This window comes from Symphalangus syndactylus, chromosome 9 (genome assembly GCF_028878055.3).
Source record: "Symphalangus syndactylus isolate Jambi chromosome 9, NHGRI_mSymSyn1-v2.1_pri, whole genome shotgun sequence".
Lineage (NCBI taxonomy): Eukaryota > Metazoa > Chordata > Mammalia > Primates > Hylobatidae > Symphalangus > Symphalangus syndactylus.
The window spans coordinates 43,277,088-43,297,164 of NC_072431.2; the positions used below are offsets into that span (position 1 = coordinate 43,277,088).

The 20,077-nt window shown below is 41.0% G+C and overlaps 1 protein-coding gene across 1 annotated transcript in view; it reads right to left on the bottom strand.

The window, feature by feature from the left end:
• Positions 1 to 493: 493 nt before the first annotated feature.
• UPP2 (uridine phosphorylase 2) overlaps positions 494 to 20,077 on the bottom strand; it is a 263,171-nt gene continuing 243,587 nt past the window's right edge. The window contains exons 9-11 of the mRNA XM_063646019.1: positions 17,629 to 17,838; positions 15,342 to 15,488; positions 494 to 4,474 (exon numbers count right to left, since the gene is read on the bottom strand). Of these exons, the coding sequence (XP_063502089.1) occupies positions 4,332 to 4,474; positions 15,342 to 15,488; positions 17,629 to 17,838 (500 nt within the window). The 3' untranslated portion in view covers positions 494 to 4,331. The remainder of the gene's footprint in view (positions 4,475 to 15,341; positions 15,489 to 17,628; positions 17,839 to 20,077) is intronic.

Here is a 20,077-nt window from a genome sequence, read left to right on the forward strand (position 1 = left end):
TATAATTTTATATATACCAACAAATATGTATGAATATATATATATACATACATAGTAAGATTGAATGATATATTATTTTATTAATATGTAATGTATAGTATATATGTCATTAATTATATGTAATTTTTAATATATCACATATGTTATATAAATTATAAACTGCTATATATATATATATATATATATATATAATCCTTTCAGTCTTACTATGTGCCAGGCACTGTGCAGGTTGCTGGAATATAAAATGAATAAGATACTGTTGCTAGCATCGAGGAGTGAAGTAAAAGAACTTGATCTTTATATAACTATTCCAGTGGAGACAAGGCCTAAAGAGTTTTAGAAGTTCAGCTGGAAGAGCACATGCCAGAGTCACAGACTGTCCATTCTTCTAAATTGGTAACTCTCAACTTAGGCTGCAAAATAAAAAACAGAGCTTCCCAGTCCCACTCCCAGAGATTCTTGTTGAATTGGTCTGAGGTGGACCTCTGAACAGTGTTTTCAAAAGACTTCCCTGGTGATCCTAGTATGCACCCATGTTGAGAACCTCAGGGCGGTGTCCTGGAATGAACACACTGACCCCCAACTGGGGCTCATCCCCTAACTCCACACCCAGGCGGTCTGAGATCCATGCTCATCTCTACACACTGTGGCCTCTTAGAATCAGGACTAGTTGTTCTTCTCCTGATCATTAGTTTGCATTTTTATTTTAGAGATGTTGTAAATTTGTTCTCTTTATGAGGCAACCACTAGCTGGCCCCAAGCCAATTCAGGGCCCACGTTCTGCTGATGCACAGACACTATGGAATGCACAGGAGCACAAGCTTCAGGCTTGTACCAGTTGATGCCCCTTCCCTTTGCTTTTCCTTTTCTTGCCCAGTTAGTTCTAACTTATACTGTCTTGATGTGCTGTTATTCAACTTTGTAAGCTGTCTCAGATTCTACTGGGGAAGAAGGAGGAATATATGTTTATAATGAATGAATGAACAAAGGAAAAAACATACAAAAAATGCACACAAATATACATAGAAATGACCAGAAGAGGGTTTTTGCAGGCCAATTCGCTTCTTGAAGGGTGTTCAAAGAGGGCAAGAGAGAATGAGTAGAGAAGCATGTTACAGGTGAGGTAAAAAGCCAGTGCCCAGACCTAGAGCGTGCATAGGTAAGCAGTCAGAAGATACCTGTAGAGAACAAAACTCTATGACACGCTAAGAGTACAAAGGAAATGTGAGCCTCCCAAATGAAGACAGCCCAGGAACATGAAAAAGGTTAAATGTTCTCAACACGGCATCTGCATGAGAACAAATTCCTGTCTTCCCAGTGCAAATCTAGTTCTAAAGGAAGGAGGGAAGAAATGATGACTTGAGGGAAAATTGAAGTTGGAGACCTCCCCAAAGGAGGTGAATTTGGGGCTCGGTTTTGACAGAGGGGAAAGTTGTGTGTATATGAGAAAACAAGCGGTTCTAGACACTGCCACAGATAAACACTGAAGGTACAGAGGACTTTCCTCCCCACAGAGTGAGATGTAGCGGGCGGAACAGCCAGGGAGAGCTGTGCTGAGCAGGACTGAATAAGGAAAGTATGAGTCTTGCAAAGACTGTGAGATTATAGTGAGAGTTTACAAGGGAAATGCTGTGAAAAGGATTCATCTTCACTTGACAAGTATTTATTGAGTGCCTAGTATGTGTCTGGTGATGTTTTAGGTGCTTGGAGCGATAGAAGCAAATAAAATATGTGCAGTGTTTGTTCTCCAGAACCCTATAGTGTAGACAGTAGGCATTAATTAAATAATGACCCCAATCATGACATAGTTGCAAGCTGTGTACTTTGAAGAAGTAGTCGAGGGGGCTGTGGAGGGGGCCTACAGGTGAGCATGGAAGGAATCTGGTTTGAGGATTAGAAAGACTTTCTAAGGGAAAGGATCTCTGAGTTGAGATTTAAACCATGAGCATGAGTTAAGCGAGGGCCCTTCAGGGAGAGTAGACAGCAAAAGGCTCTGAAATGAGAAGGGACATTGGCACTAAGAGTACCCACTATCCCATATAAAACTGTTGTATAAATCAGGAAAAGGCCCCTCTCAGTTGATGTGGCTCAGGGTGGACTGAGATTCACCCTGTCCAGGTCTCACAGCTAGCTGGACAGGGTGGATCTCAGTCCCACTTGTCCCCCAGCTAAGCACCCCCATTGGATGGATCTGTTGGCAGTCCTTCCCAAGGGATTGTACCTTTGTGAATTTGTGCCTTGGGTAAGACTGAAGAACCAAGGGTGATGTGCCTGGAGGGCAGACACAACGGGAAGAAGTGGGTAAGGTGAGCTGGGCTACCAAGCTGGGCCCAGTCGGGAATGCCTAAGCTGCGCAGAGGGCTTTGGTCTTCATTCTAAGACCAATGTGAAGGCTTTGAAGCAGGAAAATAACCCAATCAAACTTCAAGAATGGAGGCAGAGTGATCAGGAGCGAGGCTTCCTCAGTGATCTGGAGGAGAGATCATGGTGGCCTGGACTAGGATGGGTGCCAAAAAGATGGAAGGAAATGAACAGACTGGGGAAATATTTAGGAGGATCAATTAATAAGACTTAGTGATTGACTGGCTGTGGGAATTAAGGAGAAAGAATCATCACAGGGGTTTCCCAGGTTTCTGGCTTGTGCAAGCGATATGGTTTACTGAGATAGGAAATACCAGTGAGGAACACACAGACAAAAATGCATGCATGCACGCACCTGCGCGCACACACACACTCCTCGCAGGAGTTAAGAAGAAGATTAACTGTAATTATTTCATTCTTCTCCCTCTCATAGCCTCTCCTTCTCCCTGTTAAAAAAAAAAAAAAAAAAAAAAGATTGTCCAGGAGCAGGCAGATAAAAGTTCAAACTGAAGCCTCTCTGAGGTGGTTTGCAGTACATGGTCTAAAAAAACATGAAACAAAGTAAAAATCCCATCAGAAAATGACGGCCATGCTATTCTAGCTTGGTTTTAGCTCTGATCTTTGAATTTGATGGTCAATTATTGGGATACCCTGAAAACGGCACTTAAAGTGTCTCTAGTGCCAAAAAGAAGTTCACAAACCAATGTACCTCTTGGGGGGTTGTTTATAGGTGATGATAAATACCTCTTGTTTATTGTCATTGCTTAAAAGAGAAAGCCATTCCCCACCCAGGAGCAGGCCAATTCAGACTCAACTGGCCTAGGACATGTTTCCTGCCCCAAGCCTCTATTCGGTCATGTGTGACAATGGCTCTGGGACCCAAATAATCTGTACTGTGTTGGAATTAAACTTTACTTGAGCCACAACCGTATAAATAATATGTACACAACATTACATACTATACAAGTGTGCCAGTCATCCTCCACCCATCCCCCATCCAGTCATTCCAACTCCCAAGTGTGTCAAATTGAGAAGAACCCAAGATGCAGTCAGTTCACAGAGAGCATGTGCAGCCAGGAGGAGCACCATGCCTCCCAGAGAATCAAACGGGTAGGGCAATAGGCCGGTCTGGACAAGTCACACAAAAGGATTCCTTTAACATCTTGAACTCAAGTCTTAATTCAATTGCTATGAATTTCTCAGCCTATTTGGTTAATATTGAAATGAAATAAAAAATACAGCCTCCTCAAAACACTTTTTTTACAAGAAAAAATGACTAGAAGGCAATTCAGTCACTTGTGATTCTGAAGAAAAAGGAAGGCCTTTCTTTGCATTACTGAGGGTTTTCAATTGAGAGGAAAATGTAATCCAGAGTTGTTATATTCTGAGATAAAATCACAAACAGGCATATGTAAATCTTGAATCCTATTCTGTGGTGCACTGAAATTGTGCAGGGGTAAAAAAGAAGTATGGCCATATTTTCCTAATGGTAACTTTTCCATATAGACCTACATTTCACTGACACTTTTTTCTGTAAATATTTTGAATATGGATGATCGGTTTCTGTCACTTGTCCAATACCTAGAAGTGCCTGACAATGTTCTAACATGAATTTCTGGATTGGTTTCAGAAACAGAGTGACTGGTAACTGTATCTGCAAATGGTTGGTCTATTTTGATGTGAGCTTAATTAATGCTGCATATGAAACTCCAAATGTCATAATCCAGGAGTTTTAAAATTTTAATTATTAGACTGATTTAGTTAACTTATTCTAAAATGAAATTTGAATTTAATTTAGTGTATTAAATTCTTTTACAATAAATTCCTTTTTAAGAGAGGATTTCATAAAGTCTTTCCATTTAGCATGTGGATGAGAACTATGTAAAAATGCCGCAAATAAAATATGACTTTCCCATTACAACTTGAGCTACAAACTTTCAGGGGAGGGTTGGGCTGCCCAGTTAGGACGTCTAGTCACAAAGTCCAAGCCGCCGTCTGATGAAGTTGGAGATTAGGAGCTGAGGCCGTTGCTGGTACTCCACCAGGACATCATGAGGCAAGTTGATCTGATCACAGTCGAGTCTGTCGAGAAGTGTCACACAGACCACAGCAGCTAGAAGAGCAGTTAGCACAACTGGTGGAATGAATGGGTTCATCTTTTCTATAGAAGCATTAGCCAAACACACCAGCATCCATAGCACATGTACTTTGTGTATTTTTTTTTTTTTTTGTAATGTAGATGCAACCTACTGAACCTTCTGGTCTTCAATATTTTTGTGGAATCCCACCAAACACTTCATTTAAATAAGTTAACTGAAATTGTTGTGAACATTCCTCCTTCCTCTTTTCCTCCACAATTGACTAGATTAAGGCTCAGGAAAGCATCATGTTCAAGATAAAGGAGAAAGCTTTGCAGTCTGAGATATGCCATCTCCAGCTTTCTATCCTATTTCCAGTTCTTAGAGGAGGGTCTTCTTATGGGAGGATATAACTGGAGAACTAGCCATAATTCCTAAGGTGACATTTTTCTCCTTGGTGCAATGGTTGAGTTTGCCTGCTGCATTGCAGCCTTTGCTGAAGAGAAAAGTAAATACAGAAGAGGTATAGAATGCTGACCTCAAGAAATACCAGTAAAGGTGAGTACTGGCTCTCATGAAATTTGAGAGGAAAAAAACATGGTATGAAATGCTTAAATGTAAGAAGCAGCACCATGAAAGAGGAAATGTATTAGCATTTGATTTCTAAAGAACGAGAATGAAATCTGATAAGAAACTGGAGGAAAAAAAGTCTTTTTTAAAAAAAAACTCTTATTTTTGAAAAGTTGTCACAAGGGCAATGTCTTTGGTTTCATCAGCGAGAAAAATTGAGTTCCATATGAATTCTTTATTGTCAGTTTCATATCAAATATTTGATTTCAAGGAATGTGGTTACCCACATTGAAATCAGTGTTAGCCACTTTGAATTGCTAATTGTGTAATAATCTCTATCTGAATCTGCATCATTTAAAAAAGGATTTCAGTGCATATGTGATTGGGTTGGATGTGTCTATATTAACAAACTTGGAAGGCATGGAGAGAGTTGGGCATGAGGGTAATGTTTATTTCTTTGACCTCTCTGCTACTCCAGACTTCTTTGTAAGATCTAGATTTGGGAAGAAGTAGTATACTGTAATTATAATAGTACATGCTATCTTTATTTTTAAATGACAAGTAGTAATTGTATATAATTATGAGGTACAATGTGATGTTTTGATATATGTATACATTTTGAAATGATTAAATTAGCCTAATTCACATATCTATCATCTCTTATACTTGCATTTTTGTGGTGAAAACAATTAAAATCTACTCTCTTTAAGATTTTTCAATATACGTTATTACAAACTGTCATCACTATGCTATGCAATAGATCTCTCAAGCTTAATCCTCCTTGTAACTGAAATTTTGCACCCTTTAACCAGTTTCTCTCCATTCCCCATCCTGCTCCCCTATACTCTGGTAACCACCATTCTGCTCTCTACTTCCATGAGTTTGATTTTTCTAGATTTCACATATAAGTAAAATCATACAGTGTTTGTCTATCTGTGCCTGGCTTATTTCACTTAACAAAATGGCCTCCAAATTCATCCATGTTGTTGCAAATGAGACAGTTTCCTTCTTTTTAAAGGCTAAATAGTATTCCATTTTGTATGTCTACCACATTTTAAAAATCTATTCATCTGTTGATGGACACTTGGTTGATTCCATATCTTGGCTATTGTGAATAATGCTGCAACAAACATGGGAGAGCAGATGTCTGTTTACAGCACACTGATACCAATTCCTTCAGATATGTACCAGAGGTGGGATTGCTAGCTCATATGGGAATTCTTAGTTTTTTGAAGAACCACCATACTGTTTTTCATAATTGATGTACTAATTTACATTCCCATCAACAGTATTCAAGGGTTCTCTTTTCTCCACATCCTGCCAACACTTATTATCTTTCGTCTTTTTTGATTATGGCCATTCTAGCAGGTGTGAAGTGACACCTCACCATGGTTTTAATTTGCATTTCCCGATGGCTACTGAGGTTGAGCGTTTTTTTTTTTAATATCTCTGTTCGCCTTTTGTATGTCTTCTTTTAGAAACTATTCCGATCCTTTGCCCATTTCTTAATTTGTTTTCTTGCTATGGAGTTGTTTGAGTTCCTTGTATATTCTGTATATCACCTCTTATCAGATGTATCAGTTTAGAAATGTTTTCTCCATGTGTTTCTCTACATTTCTCCAATCCATGTATCTTTTTTGTTTGACTTAATTATTGCTACATGCCAAGCATTTGTGATATCACTTAATCCTTTACAGCTATTACTTGAGCTAGGATTATTTTTGACCCCTTTTGACAGATGATTAAATGAGGGCTTAGAAAGATCAACCAAATGGCCCAGTATTACACAGCTAGTCAGAGCCAATCAACTCCTAGCTTCCTAAACTGATGAGAGAAGAGTTCTCTACCTTCCATCCACCCCTCCCCTGAGCTAGCACATGGTGAACCATTAGGCAGTCCTGCCCTATCGGTTATACTGACCCATCGGTCAGACTGACCCTCTTGTTCAGTGACGTGAAAAGCAATGAAAATATTCAACTTGAGCTGCGTCAAATATTTCATCACCTAGGACCCTATTTATTCAAAACTCAGTCAGTTGTGAAGCAACTTGGCTGTACAGGCAAACAAGCAAATGGAAGAGCTAGAAACTTCGCACAGCTTTTCAAGTTAATGATCAGCAAATCTGTGAAGCCTGACATGGGCTGGCAGTCACACAGAAAAGTCGAAAGTCCTTCTCTAATCCTTCACTTTGGCAGAAGGATAAAAGGAAACCAGTGCTCTATACTTTTTACAGAGTGGGAACCAACTTTACTAAATGTCTTCTCTGGATTTCCAGGGGAATGCCAAAGATAGAAAAGAACAGGTTATAGCAATCTCAGTGGTGTTTTCTTGACCCTGGAGAATCCACTAACGAGCAGCATATAATAATCTTGTCACCTAAAATTACTATTTCCATGAGCAATTAAAAGGGACTAATTACTCAAAACAATTTGCTGAAATTAAGCCTGACAGCTTTGCTAGCATAATCCTTGGATTAGGCAGGGAGGGTGGCTGCTGGGGAGGAAGAGATACTTAGTGACCCAGCTGCCACCAAGGAGATTGTCAATGAACTGACCTGAGGCTAGAATGTTCTGGGAACACACAGACCTGAACATGGAGCTTGGATACACCCTGAGCTGAACTAGGACTGCCCAGTAATTGTCAACCCTTTGGGAACATTTATGGCTGTTTTGAAAATCTGATGAAAGTCCTAATTGGAACCTCTTTTCACACAAAAATACACTTCTGCCAATACACACAAAATATTTGTGTATAACTTCAGGGGTCCCAGGGCCCCTGAAAATTCACTCATGAGTCCTTAGGAATCCACGCACCCCTATGGACCACCACTTTAATCCCACCTCTCTGATTCAGAATGAACTTCCAACAAGGTTTTCCCATGAACAATGGGCAAAGATAGCAGGGCTGGGCACAAATGCCCATTGCACAGCAGAAGTCAAACAGGGCTTGTCTTTGGGAAACGGCAAAGCAGCGAAGATTAGCTTTGGAGTTCCCAGCCTGGCCTTTCTTCTACCTCTTCCTGGTTATGTTCATACCCTCCTCCATCGCTCCTCAAGGGTTTGAGTTTATTAAGCAAACACTACCTTTGCTCCCTATATGCCCGGTATGTAAAGCACAGGAAATGTTTTTTAATCAACAACCCAGAGCCTTTGCACTTCCTGTATCTCCGTTGAAACATTAATCTCAGGCTGTTGGCTGCTTATTAAAAACAAGGTGGGGAAAATTTATATTCACAGGGGCTGGTCAATGGTAAAAGACATAGAAACAATTTGTTCTTCTAGAGTGGTGTTTCTCAAAGCGTGCTCCACTGGCCTCTTGCATCAGAATCAGAGATACTTAGGCTTTATTCCAGACATACCAAATCAGAATTGGGGATGGGGGTTGGGAAAGGGTAGTGAATCTGCATGAAAACATCTTCCCAGTTAAATTATTTGTACATTAATATTTGAAAATGACTGCTTCAAAGACTTTAAACTCTATCTTTGAATCATCATTACCACAAATGTGCATACCTGGACCTCAGTTCTTTGGGCGCCCAAATTGCTGAATTAGAACCAATTCATTATACCTATGAAGAATTATCCCATACCTTTCATAAAGGTGCTATCAATGACACTGCCCATTATAATATAGCTGATAATTTCATTTAACATTTGGATCAAGATTTTGTGACAAACTGCAAATGTTTTTATTAGCTAATGGCGGCTGTATAATGCACAGTGGTTTTTTTTTTTTTTTTTTTTTTTTTTTTTTTTTTTTGAGACGGAGTCTTGCTCTGTCACCCAGGCTGGAGTGCAGTGGTGCAATCTCAGCTCACTGCAAGCTCCACCTCCTGGGTTCACGCCATTCTCCTGCCTCAGCCTCCTGAGTAGCTGGGACTACAGACACCTGCCACCATGACTGGCTAATTTTTTTTTTTTTTTTTTGTATTTTTAGTAGAGACGGGGTTTCACCATGTTAGCCAGGATGGTCTCGATCTTCTGACTTCGTGATCTGCCCGTCTCGGCCTCCCAAATGCAGTGTTTTTGTTTATTGCTTGGCTTCCAGGAAACTCGGAGCTCAATCTAAGTGTTTAAGTATTGTACTCCTGGGTGGCCTCTTTAATACTGAGAAATTCTAACCAGACACAGTGGCTCATGCCTGTAATTCCAGCATTTGGGGAGGCTGAGGCATGAGGATTGCTTGAACCCTAGGTGTTCAAGACAGCCTGAGCAACAAAGTGGGACCTCGACTTTGCAAAAACAACAACAAAAACCCACACACAAACAAATTCGTGGTTGTATGAACCTGTGGTCCCAGCTACTCTGGAGGCTGAGGTGGGAAGATGGCTTTAGCCCAAGAGGTGGAGGCTGCAGTGAGCTGTGGTCATACCACTGTGTTCCAATCTGAGTTACAGAGACAGGCCTTGTCTCGGAAAAAAAAAAGACCTTTCTATCTATTTCCTTAAATAAATGCCTTTTTTTTTTTTTTTTTTTTTTTTTTTTTTTTTTTTTTTTTTTTTTTACCTCTGTTTAGATTATATTATTATGCGTTCCTCTTTCACTGAAAGCTGCCACAAACGCTTTTTCAAATAGAGACAGTACAGGTCATCTTTCAATAGATGAATATATTACTTTTTTGCACCTTATGGAATAGCGAAGAGAGTGGTGATCAGGAGACAGGAGATGTCTATTCTAGTTCATCTCTGTTTTAGTCTGTTTCCTCAGGCAGGTCAATTACACTCTCTAGGCCTCATTTCATCCTCTGAGCAAGCAGCAGGTTAGATCTCAGAGGCTTCTTGCAAGTCCACATCCTCAGCTTACATGTCTCACATGATTTGGTTAGTTCAAAAACCTGCTGTCTTCTCCAGGAGGTCCAAATGTAACCTTGAGGACTTGGGCTTCTGCCAGATATGGGACCCTTAACCAGAGATGCTACAGGATAGGCAGAGGATGGAGCCTTGTGTACTTACTGGAGGTGGGGGTGAGAGGCTCACCAGGGGAATCCAGATAGCCTCCCTGGGGTCATAGCAGGGGAGAGGAGGGCCACAGATAATGACAGCCACAGACAGGGTGGAATCAATGGCCCTAAATGATCCCTAATGTGTGAGTTGTTGGCAGTGGGAAGGGAAGAGTGGAATAGAGGCTAGGAGGGTGGAATTAAAAGGAATCAAACAAAACTATAGACACTGACCTTGATTAAAACATGTGAAAACAAAGCAAAAAGAAACATTTGTAAAAATCTTGTCCCTGTAAAAGTAATAAGTGAATTATGTACCATTTTTACCTGATTTTCCAGCTACAATGACTGATTTTCTTGGCAAAATAAGGGCTCTGTGTACTATAAAATAAGTATCTGCTTAATGTTTTATTTGATCCCATCACTAAGTCAATTGGTATGTGCTCCGCCCTTAGGGTTTGCTTGTGGCAGTGGTGCAACTATCTGCTCACCACACTTAAAATGGAAAAATCTGCATTGACTTTTAGTGGTGCACATTTTGGCTCTTCTGTCCAGAGACTGTGAACATGTTGTCTCCACACGGAGGCTGCTGGCAAGAAATGGCAGGCAGGGTGCAAAGGAGCCTGAGTCAGCAGAGCTGGGTTCAAAGTCCAGCTCACCTGTTTCCCAGCTCTGAGAAGGTGGGAAAGTTATTTAACCTCCCTGAGCTACAGTCATGTAGAATATATACAGAATGAAGTTTTTCTCTTGTAAAGGTGAAGAGCCCTGCAATTGGTCACCTTGTACCCTGGCCTAAGGATTTTTCAAAATCTGGATTTATCTCCATTTTAGGGTTAAGAAATACTCTAGCTCCAAACTGATTATAACCTTTAATCCTTGTGGTATCTTTTTACCTTTGTCAATGATCCTCATGCAGTTCTCAGAGTCCAATATCCTTCATTGTTGGGAACAGCAGAAGAATATAAACATGGAATTAAAGTCAAGATTCTGCTCCCTCTCATTGAACGGTACTAAGGTAATATTATAAAGACCAAGTATTTCCCTAAGTTACCAGTGTCTGTCCAAGGAAATAACACTGAATTCTTTAAAGAAAAGCCACTGTGAGTGCTGCAAACAACTAGGCATAGAAGAGGATTTAAGCAGAACCTAAGCTTAGACAAATATTAGGCTTCGTATATTGTCATGCAAGCCTGTGTCAAAAGGCAGCACTGTCTTTAAAAGATGAATACAAGTTAAACATACTTATCACAAGGTCACAGTACAAGAGGATTATCATCTTTAATCAGAATGTTTGGGGCTTAATTAAAGTAGATTTTGCTTTAAGAGAGACACAGATATGTGCATATTATAAAATGATAGGAGAATGCAGTGAGCATTGCACAGTGCTTCCATTGTACAGGTTTATATTATGCTGAAAGTTTAGCTTTGGAATAATTGGGTGAATTCCACTATTTCCCTTCACCTGAATCTTTGTTAAAACAGCATTGGATTTTCAACTCTCTTTTCTAAGATAATGAGATCAGGATAGCAACAGTGACTTCTGGGTGTCAGTGGCCTTATTATAGGTAGTTTGTCCACCTGTCAAATATTGAAAGACCCAGAGGTTGTAGATCTAGCAAAATAAATATTTGTATAGACCTTAGAGCAAAGGGAGGCTTGACTTTAAGGCTTTACTTCCTCCTTTGTGGACAGTTAGGAGATACTCCTAAGTCCTTTAGACAATTCTAAGCCACTTATATGACTGGGGAATAAAGGTTAAAGTTTGCAGTGGCCATTTTCCATGGTCAAAAAGAATCTAGTGGCCCTTTTTTATAATTCATTCACTCGTTCAGTAAATATTGAAAGCCCATATGGCAGGCATCATTCTAAGTACTGGGGATACAGCAATGACAAACAAGGTCCCTGTTCCTACGGCACTTATATTCTAATGGAGAGAAATAATCAATATATGCCTTTATGCACTAATATGCATGAAATAATATATAAGTTAATATATAAACAGACTGTAAATACAGTCAGTAGTGGTAAATGTGATGCAGATAAATGAAATAGAATGACACCATTGTGAGTGAGTGAGTGTAGGTAGTGATGCAAGGCTTTTTTGAGAAGGTGAGATTTAGGGTGAGATGTGTAATACTAACTGCAAAGATAATAAGTGGTAATCCATGTGGACCCAAGGCCTCCTTGTGCTAAGTAGATCTAGAAAGATCTGTTTCTGCAATGGTCCAAACTCAGTGAGTAATTCGTCTAAGTTAGTACAATGGTTCTCTAGAAGACCTTTGTTTATGTAAATATTTGTTATTTATAAGCCATCACCTTATTATGAATTTAGATTGGTTGTCCAGTCATCTGGTAGTACTAAAGGAACAGAAGAGGTCTCAGAAGGCTGTCTGGAGAGATAGGATAGGGTGGGCCGTAACTAACAGTGGCAGGGAGGGGGTTAGGGAGACATGCCTATGGGCTCTGGGCTCTTGGTGCCAGGTAAAATCTTTTTTGCCATATTGCTTACCATCAGATGTCCTCTCTAACTTCCTCCGTTTCAGCAGCTGTCTGTGAATGCATTCTCAGCCCTTCCCCAAGCAAGCTTTTCCGGCTCACACAAAGTGCGTTATAAATGGGTTAAAATCAAAAGGTGCCAGGTGCCAGCTTCCAAGCTTCAGTGTTATGGGAGCAGGATGTTATGAAGTAGTAATGAAAGAAGAGAATATGATAGCATCCTATCCATGGGGTTTTCGGTCTCTATACTTGGTGGCTGATCTTCCAGGGGGCAGCATACCAGGAATCCACCTTTTAAAACAGTAGAATCTGAGGGAGATAAAGAGCCCCGGGCACCATGAAGACATTCGGATAGAAATATTCCCAAGAACTACAGAGCTGCAGATGCAACCTTTAGTGTGAATGTTGGCAGCCTAGAAGGGGTCTACTCCATGAAAGGCTGCAGCAGTGGCCTGAGAGAGAGCTATTTGCAGGCGAAAATCAGCTACCAGCAGGTCTGGCAGCAGCACAAGAAAGAAAATGCAGTGGGGGGCGGTAACTACAGAAATGTAGAGAAGAAAGCGTCCAGGAGGGAAACCTGCAGGTAGCAGAGAGAGCAAGGTCACAGAGATTTGCAGCAAGGACAGAAAGGCTCTTAGAATAACTTCACTTCTGCAACATCCTAAACAGAGAAAGAAAGACTCAGAGTCCAGGGTCCACAAGCCTAGAACTCTTCTTGGCTGCCAATTGGTGCCTCTTAAGAAAGAACTGCTGGTCATCAGCCAGTTTTCATGAAGGCAACATGTTGATAACTCGGCATTTTCTGTTTAACTATTAATAAAGTGGTTAACAAATTATGTTACACTTACACATTAGGTGGAGACATGACTCAAGTGATCACTTGTTTATATAATAAAGAAATGTGAGGAAGCATTTCCTGGAGCAGAAACGTCTGAATCCAGCTGTCCCTGCAGGCTGTGTGGGGTGCTGCTTTCCCACTGTCACTAACTTGTAGAGAGAAAAGCAGATGCTCTTGTTCTCTAAAAGAGGGTATTAGCAATGACCTTCAAAAGAATACAAAAATGGGCTGGGCGTGGTTGCTCACTCCTGTAATCCTAGCACTTTGGGAGGCCGAGGCAGGCGGATCACTTGATGTCAGGAGTTCAAGACCAGTCTGGCCAACATGGTGAAACCCCGTCTCTACCGAAAATACAAAAGTTAGCCAGGCATGGTGGCACAAGCTTGTAATTCCAGCTATTTGGGAGGCTGAGGCAAGAGAATTGCTTGAACCCAGGAGGCAAAGCAAAGATTATAGTGAGCCAAGATCGCACCACTACACTCAGCCTGGGCAACAGAGGGAGACTCTGTCCCAGAAAAAAAAAGGGTACAAAAATGCATTGTGTGTTCTCCCCACATATTTACCAATAATTTACATGTACATATATTCTGACAGATGCAAGTAGTTAAGGATAGTGGTTCAACAATTAATCTCCTTAGAGCTGCAGCTTTTTTGTAAAATGCATTCTTAGAAATATGACCACATATTCTGTTTGTAATGTGTAGATTAAAATTCATTGACTATAAGGACAAGTATTGCAAGTCAAATTCCACTTATAAAAATGAGGCTTTATTGTGCTGTAATTCTGTACTTCTTTGAAGCTTTCCTCTCTGCGTATCAGGATGCCACACTTCCCTGGTGTTCTGCTGACTTCATGGGCCACTCCACCTTGGTCTCTCCCATCTCAATTAACTTTTAACGTTTAAGCAAGGACCTCTTGTCATCTGTGCCTAGGCTCATTGTTTGTTGTCTTATACATTGCATAGCTTTAAATGCCATCTATATGCTCTCAACTTAGAATTTTATGTCTCCAGTCCAAACGACCCACCTAAACTCCAGATTCATAAATTCACCTCCTTGCTTGGCCTCCATTTTGATGTCTACTACCCTACCATCTTCACCCCCATTTCTTCTGTCCCAGTGATGACAGCCTCATGCTTCTAGTAGTTTAGGCCATAAACATGGGAGTCATTTTTAACTCCTGCCTTTCTCCCCAAATTTACATCAAGTTTCAGCAAATGTTGTTGGGTTTGTCTTCAAAATGTTTCTACAATCTGACTACTTCTCACTACCTGTGCTGCTATCACTTTGTCCATCAACTCTCACTAGACTACTGTGTTTGCCCTCTCGTTCTCCCTGCTTCTGCCCTTGACCCCATTCGGGTCTTCCCAGCTCAGCAGCCACCTTGATTCTGTTAACACACAAGTCAGATCCAGCCACCTCTCTATTCAGAGCTCTCCAGTGGCTTCCCACTTCACCCAGAGTGAAAGTCATTGTTCTCACAGTGTCCTACACGATCTGTACACCTTCCCTCTCTCCTACCATTCTCCACCACTGCCTCTCCCCTCCTGATGTCTTCCCTGTTCCTCAAATTCTCCCTGAGTGCTCCTGCCTGTGGCCTTGGATTTGCATTGATCAGAATGCTCTTCCCCCAGATATCCATGTGGCACATTCTCCTCCCATCCTTCCCTGACCATGCTATTTAAAATTATGATTGATGGACTATTTTAGGAATATTTTGTTTGTATCTTGTCTCGATAAATTCAATCGTAATAGAAACTACCAGCCACTACCAGGATGAAGGAAACCGAACTTGCTGTCGCATCCTGAACATGTCACCAACTAGCTGTTGACCTTGAGCAACTTGCTTTTGACCCTTGAGGTTTAGTTTCCTTATTTGCATAATAGGAATAATGTCCTGGCCACTCACAAGATATTATGAGATAATGTATATTATATACAACTATAAGTCATGCATTCAGCCCAAGGTAATATATAGCTGGACCCCTTTTTCTTCTCCTAAGGTGTAAAAGTAGCTTCGCGAAAGAGAATTTGACCCTAAGCATTCATGAAAAGCTTACCTTTTAGACCACAGAGTCCACACATAGCTGCAAGCACTGTAGATTCCATTTCGATATTCCTGACACCAACTTTATATGCTCTCTTCAAGTAATCTAACTTTTTTTCTCTGGAAAAGGAGCACAGTGCTCCATCTAGTCGGCCTTGGCCTGAAAGGGAGGGGAGAACATTTAGTGACTTGATGTCCCACCCCACTGGCAGTGGCATCATAAGAGGCTTGCTGTTGGCTGGAGCACTCTGCAGCTGTCTCTAACTCTGCAGCGTGCTCCCCGTGTAGGATAAACTGAGCTGTGTGACTCTTCCTACCAGAGGACTGTGGAGCGAGGCTGTCCCTGGCTCAGGAGTCACATATGTAGGAAGGAGCCTCCATGGCCAAGGGCCTCAGTTCTGGGGTCAGTAACTGCTGAGTGGCTGTGGCAGCCAGCACTGTGCCCAGGGAAATCAGGAGGCGGGGGGTTGCTGTGAGAGCTGCCCCTTGAGGAAAATCTCAGGTTGCTCCAATGACTGGGGAATGGCCCAGGGGCGGGTGCTGGGAGAAAAAAAGAGACTTCAATGATGCTAAGCTACTTGAGGATCAGGACAGTGTTTGGACATTGCGCCTCTCCATATGCCCTTTGCGACACTGTCCACCTTCCCCCTTTCTGCACACCTCTCAGGCTGCACGCCGCCCCTTGTGATCACGTTTTCCTTTCCAGGCTGCTCCCAGTGTTCATTCACCACTGAATTTCACCTGTATCCACCAGTGCAGACAGAAGCAAGAAAAGGAAACTCTGATGTCATTACTCCTCCTGTAGCCTGTGCACACCCAGAAATAGACCTCCTAACGCCTTCCCACTCCTGAGAAGACCTGGATTCAAGCAAGTGGGCTAATAGCACTCTGTTGCCATCCATTATTTTCACAATCCCCTTTTTGGTGCTCTTTTCTCTCTTTTTCTCCCTTTCCTCTATCTCTTTCATGCTACTTTCACCCCTGGCAGTCTGCTTCCCCTTGTTCCTTCTCCTCATTAGAGCTGCATGCCAACACCTCTGACAGAGTGCTATTTAAGCTGATTCAAACACAGACACCGCAGAAGCCAAGCACGCAATGTCAACGCAAGTGTCTGGTCTGAGGGGAGCAGGCTCACCTCACCTTCTGCAAACGTAGCCCCAGATGTGGGTCAGGGCTTGCCAAGGCTGCCATGTATATATTAGTCTACATTTTTAAATGTTAGTTATTTCAAAAAGCCAGAAATGTGGATGTTCATATAAAACCTCCACATATTGTAAATGTTGGCAAAATAATTCACATTTTAAAAAATACTGTGCAGGCCAAAGGAAACATTGACTTTAACAAGCTCCCATTTGCAAACTCTGCTTTAACATATCAGTGAGTGACCCTCGAGAGGGACTGTGAGTCAGTGGCCTTGAACAGCGGGTCCCAACCCTGTCGGACCCCAACAGCCCTTCTATTTTATAACAAATATGTGGTGAAACCACCTTTACTAACCGGAAGTAAAATGTGTAGATAATATGACCTATCTCCAAACATAATTTTTAAAAATTCAATATAATATCTTAAGTTTGATCCAAAAGGAAAATAAAAGTAACTTGTAATGAAATAGTATGGATTTTGAAAAGAATAAAACTATACTGCCAGATTTTCAGAATGCCCTTCAAGGCATGGTACCAACTCTGTGTAGATTCTTCCTTCTGGGACGAGAAAGAATCGGGGGTCTGTCTTTGAAGGTCTCTTCCCCTTGGCCCTTCATTCCTGGTAGCAAGTGCTGCTACATAGCAGTCACCTTCAATTTGTCTCTAAACTTGGTTTGGGGACCCCTTACTCATGGCTGAGAGACAAAAACCCCACTCTGAGATCACGCCATCCCGTGGGATTTGTACCCCCTCCCCAAGCATTTCTCCCCATTTTCTGGCCCACTCTTTCCAGGGGACAGGATCCCTTTTGAGGTACAGATGAATGGCACAAACATAGAATCAGCATACTTCCCTTCTCTTAGAGCTGCTAATTTAAGTTAAAGGCATAAACAGAGATAAGATTTTGTGAATATCACTAATTACATTTTAGTGTTCAATGTGTTCTTAGAGGATTAAATCCACCCTCAATATAAATTCATTCTGCTGCTCATTATGTCCTTGTGTTTCTATGCTTTAGTAAGTAAAAAAGGCTGTTTCGTTTCCTTTTTAATCCACAAATATTAATTTTCTAGTGTCTTTAATATAAATTATGGGTTTGAATAACAAAGAGTTGCTGGCATTTTTCTGTTGCCTTCACAGTTTATAAATTGTTCTCACCTTCATAAAAATCATAGGTACACATTGTGTGTCCGATGAGGGTTGGGAAATTGGGGATTTCTTTGCTATAGTTGAACAGTTCTTCAGACAGTTCCTTGTCAAGTTCAGTACTTCGAGTGACGATGTTGTCCAAAATGATCTGTTCAAACCGGGGCTTAAAGAAGGAGTCTACAGCTATATCCGTTATTACCACAGTCCCTGGGGCAATCCCTGCAATGTGGGAATAAATGGTTACAGAAGAATATCATTTAGAGTTTACTTTTGACACATAGTATGTAACCTATTCTAACATTAATGCTAGCTGCTAATGAGTCTCGCTGTTTTCAACTTTAAAATTATTTTCTTTTCCAAATGCAATTAAATAACATTCAGAAGAGGCATTTGCATTTGTTGTCTTTTCAAATGCACATTTACAATGCGATGGGGTTTAGATTTCAAGACAAACATGACTCTTGGACATGCAAATTAGTGCCAGCCTTTGGGCTCAAATTTGAATAAATTAGGTCAGGAAAAAACTAAATAAGCCTGCCAGCAAGTAGCTTTCATAAAGTGATGTGACTTCTTAATATTTAATCTTCTCTGCGACTTCTTGATTACTGTAATTTCTTTGCATCTCTATCCTCTTTTTTCTTCTGATTCTTGTCACATTTGTTCTCTCACCGACTCCATGTAAATCAGGCGTCTTGGCTGACCTTCCATGGCTACAAAGTCTGGGTTGCTCAAGGGACTTGGGCTTACTTAAGAAACTATTTTCTGCCAACTGTTAGTCTTCATGCCTGCCATGCCCTCTCATCCTCCCCCTACCTTTTCATCACACACCAAGTCACTCTTCAGGTGTCAGCTTAATTTACTTCCTGAAAAAGGTCTGAATCCACAGAAGGGAAGCAAACAAATGAAAAACTTAAAAGGCAACACAGATAGGTTACACCAACTTTCCCCAGGCCCATTTTTGACCCAGCTTTTGACCCAGTCTGGTTTCTATTTATAGCCCGAATAAGAAGATACATCTTCATAAATGCCCTAGACTCTGTCTTAACACTTTTTATAATTACCCATTTGTTTATCTTTTTCTCTGATAGAACATAAACTCTATAAAGTCAAGAACTATGTCTGTTCACTGCTCTCTCCTGGTCTAGCTCTGTGCCTGCCACCTTATAGGTACTCAATAAAATTTTGTCAAATGAGTGAATGTTTTCACAAAGATGCTATAGATTATAGCTCTGCAAGCCTATGATTCATAAACCGAATCCTGTCTTTGTAAATAAAGTTTTATTATCACACAGCCACACCCATTTATTTACATATTGTCTATAGCTGCTTTCAAGCTCTAGTGGCAGAGTTGAGAAGTTGCAATAGAAATCACACAGTCAGCAAATCCTAAAATATTTACTATCTTGTCCTTTACAGAAAAAGCTTGACAATCCCTGCTGTAGAGTATAGTCTTATCCTTCAGGGTAGCATAAATTTTGATACTGATCAAAGTAGACTTAATTACAAAGTGCTTTAGAAGATCCAACTAGAGACCCAAGGTGGCCACTGATAATAGAGCCTTGTTGGATGAAATACTTTTTATTTTTTTATTTCATTTTTTTTTTTGAGATGGGGTCTTGCTCTGTCACCCAGGCTGTAATGTAGTGGGGTGATCTCAGGTCACGGTAGTCTCTGCCTCCCGGGTTCAAGCAATTCTCCTGCCTCAGCCTCCAGAATAGCTAGGACTACAGGCACACACCACCACACCAACTAATTTTTTGTATTTTTAGTAGAGATGGGGTTTCACCATATTGGCCAGGCTGGTCTCAAACCCCTGGCCTCAAGTGATCCACTGCCTCGGCCTCCCAAAGTGCTGGGATTGTAAATGTGAGCCATTGTGCCTGGCTGGATACTTTTTAAACAATCCAAGTAAGTGGTTCCTTGAATTGTTCACAATGTCCTAAGAAAGTAATTGAGAGGGAAGCTGAAAGTGTATACATAAAAATGATGTTATTTATATGCCATCCTAATATTTAAGTGTGTTAGTGTATTATGTCATGTTTAAGGTTTCTCAAAGGTCAACATACTATTTAACTGAGTACTTTATGCTTATCAAGCTGTGTTGGCTCATGTAGGAAGGGATCATGTGAGCAACATAATACTGTGTACATCTTTCATCTTCAAATGCAATACTGCTTAAAATAAGCAAATACATCTTTTTGATAAGCTAAGAGTTCTTAATGAGGATAAAACTTCCAACTGAAGATGTCCACACCAGCACAGTGGGTTAATTTGCCACTATCCATGGGCCTTCATTGTGTGCTGTATGTATCATGTTGCCATGAAATAAAAGACCATTATCAAGAGCTGGATGGTCATCGGAGCACCTTGCTCATGCTGATGTTCATTAATATCAAGTGGTAACTGTAGCAATCAGGACTTTGCAATGCATGAATGTGGGCTTTGAAGGCAGATCCTT